Raw genomic sequence first — 8,347 nt, 5'->3', positions numbered from 1 at the left:
ATTACAAGAAATTCAGGATCTGGGGTCTCATTGCTCCCAACATCTCCTAGGCATAAATCTCCATCTTTTTGAAATGCTCAGGAAGAGGTTGCTTTCTGGGTGGGGCTGCAGGAGTCACTGGGTGGAGCTGTCACTCCCCACCCTTTGGCAGGCGGCAGGCGTGATGTAACTTCATATGCAGAAAGTGCTGACACACAGCTGCGCTGCATTCCTTCTGGAGGAGGAAACACCTTCTCTCAGAGGAAAGCAGGGCGTAGTGGACCTACCTAAAGTGTGGATGGAACGCTAGGCCAATACACGCATCGGGTTTAGGACTAGCTGCCATTGTAAGAATAGCCAAGTATCACTTTCTTTGAATTTATCTCACGATCAAATTGTTCTGTTTCTGAGAAAAAGAAGTAAATCCTTAGTTCTAGATTAAACGCAGAAAGAAAAACAGTAGCTGTTAATACTCTGTAATCTCATTTTGTATTTACTCTTAAAATAAATTATTATCTTAAAAACTGAACATTAAGATATATACTAAGGATGGCACCCATGGGTATTTTGGTATTAGGCATGGGTTGATAATGGAAGAGTTGAAGATAATCTCATTTACAGTACAGATATAGGAGTTGGGCTTTTTTTTTTCTCTTCTTCTATAGTTTAATTTTAAAGCTACATGGGTATTGAAGAAAATGTAACCAAAGCCCAAAGAGAGTAAAAGACGTGACCAAGACTGGATCATGTGGCAGAAACACAATTCAAATGAAAGACCCTGATTTCCAAATAAGTATTTCTACCGTTGTTCCGTTTTTACCTAAGCACAAATATGTTATCGATCAAGAGTGGTAACATCCCACAAGCTGTTGTTCCTATATCTAGTTCTCAGTTTCCATTCTGGGATCAGTTGGAGGCTTATAGTTTCTTGGTGAATTCTAGGACTTCAGTTCAGGTGCTGGACGCCAGTGAGCCTTATGGAAGGATGGGATGATGAGTAAGAGGACCAGGGGACCGATTATCCCAACCCAAGGCTGTCTAATCCATAGAGAAAGAGCAGTTTTGCCTAATCAGGATTTGCTGTCCAGGTCACTTTCCATCCTTGAGAATTCCTTTGCTATTCCAAACTCCGCAAATAAAGTTTGCACACTGTTATCCCAAGCTGGGTATAATTTATGGTTGCCTTGGGTACTCCATTTTCTTTCAGTGGTTTGGTTGAATGCATTTTTAGTTCACTCAAAGAGCCATCATTGGTTTCATTTAGAAGTTGATACCAAATTCCCTGAAATCCCATGAGGACAGAAGGTTTGAGATCAGGTCTGTTGAGACAGGTGGTCAAAATGTTGCGTACATGAAGAACACAGGCATGACATTACTTTGACTTGATGTGGACTAAATGATTAAAATGAAAATTCACATTTGAGATGATCAGAAGCATGAAACAAGTCCTCCTACAGTGGCAATGACCACACAATAACAAGCCCAAAGTAGCACTGTAAACTTGGAGTCTGTGTAGCTTGTTCACATAGCTCCTGTGGCACCGAAGACAGCAAACCTGAGAACCAATCAATGCTCAATGTTATCCTCGTATTGCATTGTGACCCAAACTTCCATTATCTTCAAGCTAGTTTGTCACATTCTGTATCATCTGAAGATCTCCATCCGAGTCCCCATTGCTTTTGACAAATGACTTGGAGAATATGCCTTGTAAGGTCTCACAATGGTCTCCCTCCAGAGCAGATGATGTACGGTGATTTCAGATTTAAGCATCTGCAACAGAGAGAACATTGGTTTCCATGAGAGTGCTGTCTGTGTGATCACTATGGACTACACACACACATGCATGTTGCTGTAGCAGTTGCTCTTAGTACTCTTCCTAGATGCCATTTGTATTCTGGTGGCTGCATCACTCAGTCGCAGGAAGCTACCCATGCACAGTAGCACCCTGCTCAACAGAGTCTTTGCCAACAAGTTTCTTAAGACCCCGATCATTATTCCACTGTGAGCATGGTGACCCTTGATTAACTGAGGTCGAGTATTAAAGCCAAGAGCAGCTTCTCTCTGGGATGGGCCGATGATGTCATTTGCATTCTCTCTGTTGCTAAAGAATCAGGCCCAGACTGCACTGGAGACGAAGCCATATCTTTTCATGGCAACTTTGGGCTGTGTTGTCTGCTTTCCTTACCTCACTACAGGTTTTGTCTTAGATACCACCCACGACCACACAAGCATAAGCATCTCCATTTCAGATCCGTCTTCCCAGAGAACCTGACTTTCCAGCCCAGCTCTTGGATGTCAACAAATCTCCACTCCTTTTTCTCCTCATCTCTTCCTTCTCCTCTCCCTTTTTCTCCTCTTCCTCCTCCTCCTCCCTTTCTTTTTCCTCTTTGCTTTCTTCCTCCTCTTTCTCATTATTATTCTTTATCTCTTTGACAAGAATAAAGCTAATATAACACATACTCAATTCTTTCTGATAGATATCTATTAAGCAAAAGAAATGTCTAACTTTGGCCATGGAAGTTTAGTTGATTTTTAAAAACTGAGAATAGTGAAAATACCACAATGAAAATCATTTGTTCTTAATGTGCCTCTCTTTAATTTTTGAGTTTTTCTTAGTTGTGTGGATTTGATGACCAATAACTAGTGTTGAAAACTTGAAATATTATGGTACATACATAACTAATTTAAACTTGTTTGTATATTAAGTTCTTGATATTGGATTTTTAGCAGCAGACAGTATCGCTAAAGATACAAACCCTTGACGACTATGGAGAAAGTGGCTCATATTTGTCACACATTTTCATTTATTTAATAAGTATTTCTTAAATTTTGTTTTGGATTTTGGAGACAAGATTTCTTTGTGTAGCCAGTCTTGAAACTTTCTCTGTAGAATAGGCTGGCATTGAACTCACAGAGATCCACTTGCCTCTGCCTTCTGAGCACTGGGATTAAAGGTGTGTTCCACCAATGCCTAGCTTTTAACTTCTTTTTTACTCAACAATATGTATGCATTTTAGACACTAAATGCATAATCATCAGTAAGATATACTTAATTTCTGCCTTCTAGAGGCCTGTTGTCCTTCCCACTCAGAACTTTGACTGAGGTAAACATAGATAAGAAGAAAGGAAACTTTAAATTTGCACTGTTCTATTGCATCTGAAGGCAATTTTTACCACTTGTCTGAGTTAATGAAAAGGTGCCCAAAAAAAGGTTACAGAGGGTCTTCTCAGACACACATGTCAACAGTAGGGACTCAGTAAACACGTGTCAAGTGAGCACACAGCCCATTTAATGCTTTGTCTTTTCCATACCTTTTTCTTACATAGCAATATAAGACAGCAAGGAGAGCACTAATTAGTAATCCAACGCCAATCCCGATTGCAATGTATTTCTCGTAAGAATCCACAGCATACGAAGTTAAGGTCAAATGCTCACATCTTTCTCCTGTATAACCGGTAAAGCACCTTTAAAGAGAGAAAATAATACACAGCCTTAAAGTCTACAATGATGGAAGAACAACCAGGTGACCGCTTCCACGAATGAGAAGAGAGACAACTTTGCTGAGGCACATGGGAGCCAGTCCACTAATGAAGCAGTCTGAGCTTTACCAGGGTCTTGTCAGCATGCCTCCACCTATCTCCCTCACTGCTGGGAGTGAGAGGCACACTGTCAAGAAACTGAGCAAGCCAGTGGCCAAAAAAAAAAGTCCATGGCAGCTCCAGGGCTTCATCTTCCTGAACAGATTTTCTTTCTGTGGGAGTCTGTCTCATCCTGCCAACCTATGGAAGTTCAGAGTCATGTTTGCATGTTGTTAGAAATGAAGATACTGGTTTGATAGTTATAGACCACTAAAGACAGCATTTCTAGGAAGCTCCAGGTTCGATGCATACTCTAGTCTGGGAACTATAGTTTTGAGTAACATGGATAAGAAGATTAGAGAAAAAGACTTCTTCATATTCAAATATGAAGAAGACTGCCCAGTCACATTCAGATCAAGCAACATTTTTCTTCATTCTTTTGACATTTCATCATCTTATTCCTAATTATTTTTTTTGAGATTATAATAGAATTACATCCCCCATCCCTCTTCTTCTTCTAAGCACCTCCATATTCCCTACAGGAAGAGGGAGTTTGCTATGACACTATGTCTCCTAGCAATGGCAGAAGCGACACCAATGTGACTGCTTAAATATGACCAGAACAATGACAAGGGCAATAGACAAACTAATGTGGACTAAGGTTGAGGGAAGATTCAGGATGTCTCCCCTACACAAAGAGCTATAGCTAACTAGGGAAAGGTGAAAGCAGGAGAAACAGTCTTCTCCAGGGAAGAGCATACCAATGGGCTAACAAGCACTAGTCTTACTGGACCAAACAGGACAGGTGAAACTGTGTTATGTCTACCACTTTCTGCTGTCTCTAAGACATGCTGAGTTCTTCACAGTTACCTGCAAATGGCTCTCTCCAGCTCGTGGTGGAAGGCACACATTCCATTAATGCAGTAGCTGTTGTGGTCTTCCAGACAAGGGTGGGAGAACTTCAAAGCTACAGGTTCTTCTATGTAGTCAGCTAGGCAAAGGAGAGACATTATCAACAGTTCAGAGTGTCCTGCTTTTACAATACACATTCAATGCATGTGTAAAGAGTCTTTTTAGTTCAAGAATATTTTCTGCTCTTTGTCCTTTGAAACACTGATTTTCTTGGGGGGCGGGTGTTGTACACAAAAGGTTGGGTTCATATCTCTACACACACATTGTTAATTAATTACAGGGTAGAGGTGGACTGACGACCGCCCCATTCCTTAGAAGCTACATAACCGAGCATGGAGCTGAGTTGGTCGAAAGGTGGCAGCATCGGTTTTAGCTTAGCAGGTAATATTGAACAACATTTCCCAGACAGATACCTGATGCTAATTTCCCCTGCATGGGGAGGGTGGCACCCAGGGAGGCCTGGATGTGGCTTCGCTCTATACTAAAATAGATGTTTATGTCCTCTCCAGAGGAAAACATGATAGCTCCTTTCACTCTCCTGCCAACTGCCACGAGGAGCTAATTAGACAGGGGACATTTCCACTGGCTGTCTAGCAAGGGGCTCTTATGGTTGATATAAGAAGCCACACCTCATGTGGGGCTCAAATGGACACAGACATTGGCAACACCACCACAGTAGTGACAGCTCTACTGTGTCGTGAAGCAGTGGCAACGCCACAGAGGTGGCATCTGAGACAGATTTTCCTTTCTTTTGTTCCAGCACTGCAAAAATAACCACGGTGTGTAGTCTAGTGATCCGAAACCTTCCTCTGGGACACCCGTGTCAGGAAAGGATGCTCGGGAAATCATCTGTGTTTCAGGATGCCACTGAGTCTGGCCTGCCAGATGTGACACGTTCTGCTGCCGTCCATGGCGCTTCTGCAGTGGGAGAGACTCTTAGGGACGACTGCATAATTGAATCTTTGCCATTTCTAATCCTTTCTGATGCAGAATTAGCGGCATATTGTGTTGTGTTGAGTGGCCATCTCCTCACTCTTAGTCATCAGCCATGCTACGCCATGTGTGCATTCCTACAGAGACCAAGAGGATTCTACCCAGGTGTCGTTAGACAAAAAACAATACCTAAAATCATTCCTTTTCATGTGAAAAATACAAAGTGTCTATATCTTAGAATATCAACAGGACACCATATCACTTTGCTTTGGAAACACATATCAGAACTTAAAATTGAAACTCAATTTGCTGACTATAGTATCTTAAGCACAATTTATCGCCTTAGGAATTGATTTGGAGACACTGAGAATTTCTCATCTATGCTGTGCTATGTTCCTCTTAATTGAAGACTGATCAAGTTCACTTAACCAAATCTAAAGAAAAGTTTTCTGGAAAATACGAAAATTTGAAAAATACCATTTCCAAAGAAAGGGCACTTCAGAGAGACTCATTCTTCCCTTGCAGAGAAGAATATTAGTTATAACTTCTTTAAAACATTTATAAGATATGATTCATATTTTTAAGTAAAAAGAAGGACTATATTGCAGTTACAGAATGTCTGCTAAGCACACACATGGCCTTGGAGTCCATGCCAGCACTGTAACAAAACAAAGGGAAAATACAAGATTTTTCCATGAATAAAATAACACAAAGGAAAAATATAGCATAACTGCTCCCTTCTTTCCTCATTTCTGTTATCTACGTTAAAGATGCGTTTCATTCTGCATTATGAGACAGAAAAGGAGAGGGTGGGAGCTGGAAACATGGCTCTGCCTTCTGCCACTAAGATAAAACCATGTCTTTATATTTTCTACATGTTCAGTTTTTAATGCTCAAAAACCAAATGGACAACTTGGGTGTTTAAAAATCATGGGAAAAATGAGGAACAGCTTGATATTACTATCTTTAATATTTAGGAATGAACTATTTGGAATCATCTTCTTTTATTGACTAGACCCTGAGATCAAGATAAGGAGCTGCCTGTGCCCTGATCACAGTCCATTGTCTTTACGTCAGGGGACCTTATGAGATTTGTGAGGGAGGCAAAGCCATTCAGACACAGGTCTTGACAGGCAAGAGCTTTCCAAGTTCATCTGTGGTTCAAATGGGTTTGCAAGCCCTGCCACAGCGCCATGCTCGACAGCAGCCAGAAGCCTCAATGACATGCATGATCAGGTGGAAAGAAAAGATGTGACCACCATCAGTAACAAAACCTGGGTGGAAGAGGTTAGGAAACGCTGCCTATGCTAAAATGACAACGGACAACAACAAAAAAGACCTTTTCTAAAATGAAGAAAAACACTGTTTCTTGTATCTATAATTTCTGCGGCTGCAAGGCTTGCTGTCAGAGATCAAAACACAGTGACTCTCCTCAAGAATGACAAAGTCGAATGCAATGACACTGGATACCCTGGGTCACTGGGAGTCAAGCAGTATCCAAGCAGAACCTGTGCCAGGCCTCACATCAGGAAAGCAGCTGAAGACAGGCAGCTTTTCTCACCCTCATTTCACTTCCTCCTTTAAAAAAAAAAAAAAGTAACCCTTGACTGGCACAGCTACCTGTCACTTCAGCTTAGCATCGTCTTTCCAAACTAGCTGGTTATCTCATAAAATGTTGGTTGAAATGTTTCCAGTGTTGTCTCTATTACAATTCAACTTTCTGTTAAATGTTTCAAAGAAGACGCTTGGAACAGAGTGGCAAAGCCATACCTTCTGTGTTGTTAACTGTCCGGTTGCTCTGCGGTGCTGGGGTAGGAGGCGCCATGCGCACCTCAGCTTCTTCTTCCGTCAGTGTGGCCGCCATGGCTATGGTAGGGAAAAGCATCTCTGACAGGTGAGTCTCTGCTGTGCTCAAACAACAGATCCAAAGCGGATCTGTCTAGGGATTCCCATTTTCTGTTCTGGTTTTAACTCGCTATCGTTGATGGGATCCAGAACCTGGCAAGCGCAGTTCCAGACTACTCTTTAGCTGTCTCATTGGCAATGTTACAATCACGGAACACTGAAATGCATTCATTCTTAGAAGAAAGTTCGTGTGTTTACATGCTGAGTCAATCACCACACACAGCTTACTGCAGGGCAGTAGCTGTCCAAATTGCTTAAAGCAATCATTTCAGCCTTCTTAAAATAAACCAAGAGAGAGAAAGAGCATATATTCCATAAAGACCAGATTAATCCACACATCCCTTGCTCTGATCCTTGCCAGGGGCAACCTTGACTTCAAGGGACTAAATCTTTACATTTTTCAGCGTTACAGTAAGGAAAAAAAAAACAAAAAGGAAATGACTTACCTTTGAACAGCAGGCAGACTACCATTGCAACCCCCAGAGCCATATTCTGTAACTGCTGAACTTCTCTCCCTGGTCCTTCTAGACTGAAGGGCGGAGGGTTTTTATTGCGCTCCATGAGTCTTTCTTTCATTTATATTTCATGAAGCGTCATTTGGCAGTTCTTACCAATCCAAAAACTATGTGCTCCTGGCACGAGCCTGAAGCCTGCAGGCACTCACTCGCACACTTGTTTGGGATACCTGTGTGATCTAGAGATACGATCAAGTTTCCTCCTGAAACACTGGTTTCCTGTCACCCGTGGGCATCATCGCGCATGTAAAACAATTTTTAAAACAACAAAAATGAACGCAAGTGCAGAAAAGTCCCTGCTGGCCCCTGCTGCTGTGAGGTGCACCACAGCTGTCCTCGTAGGCGACAGAGGATCACAGCCAAGGTATCTGCAAACCAGTAGAGAGCAAAACCGATGAGAATCTGGAGAAGTCCCCCATTCGACAGTCAGCACCATTCCCTTTCATCACAGCCACTGGGGGGAAAGGACTAAGCATATTTAAAAATATTTCATTAATATGGTTATAAAGAAGAACCGATTTTGT

At 41.8% G+C, this 8,347-nt stretch overlaps 1 protein-coding gene across 2 annotated transcripts; it reads right to left on the bottom strand.

Annotated features, from left to right (window-relative positions):
• Positions 1-1,384: 1,384 nt before the first annotated feature.
• Epgn (epithelial mitogen) lies at positions 1,385-7,812 on the bottom strand. 2 transcript variants are annotated; one of them, XM_005359481.3, is made up of 5 exons: positions 7,755-7,812; positions 7,174-7,269; positions 4,429-4,549; positions 3,292-3,444; positions 1,385-1,749 (listed from the first exon to the last, which is right to left on the bottom strand). In XM_005359481.3, the coding sequence occupies exons 1-5, from the start codon at positions 7,795-7,797 to the stop codon at positions 1,695-1,697; spliced, it is 468 nt and encodes a 155-aa protein (XP_005359538.3). In that variant the 5' UTR covers positions 7,798-7,812; the 3' UTR covers positions 1,385-1,694. The 2 variants fall into 2 exon arrangements, with proteins under 2 accessions (XP_005359538.3, XP_005359539.1); XM_005359482.2 differs by lacking the exon at positions 3,292-3,444 and having other exon boundaries at positions 7,755-7,797.
• Between the last annotated feature and the right edge of the window lie 535 nt (positions 7,813-8,347).

This window comes from Microtus ochrogaster, linkage group LG1 (assembly GCF_000317375.1).
Source record: "Microtus ochrogaster isolate Prairie Vole_2 linkage group LG1, MicOch1.0, whole genome shotgun sequence".
Taxonomy (NCBI): Eukaryota; Metazoa; Chordata; class Mammalia; order Rodentia; family Cricetidae; genus Microtus; species Microtus ochrogaster.
This window is presented reverse-complemented; position numbering and strand designations above follow the sequence as displayed.

Bases quoted from the DNA above. Each gene is read 5' to 3' on its own strand.
- Epgn (XM_005359481.3), bottom strand. From the start codon at position 7,797: ATGGCTCTGGGGGTTGCAATGGTAGTCTGCCTGCTGTTCAAAG. The intron at 3,445-4,428 runs GTAACTGTGAAG...CTCTCTTTAAAG, and splicing joins CTGGAGAGAGCCATTTGCAG to GTGCTTTACCGGTTATACAG. The intron at 1,750-3,291 runs GTATGGAAAAGA...TCTCTGTTGCAG, and splicing joins TATTGCTATGTAAGAAAAAG to ATGCTTAAATCTGAAATCAC.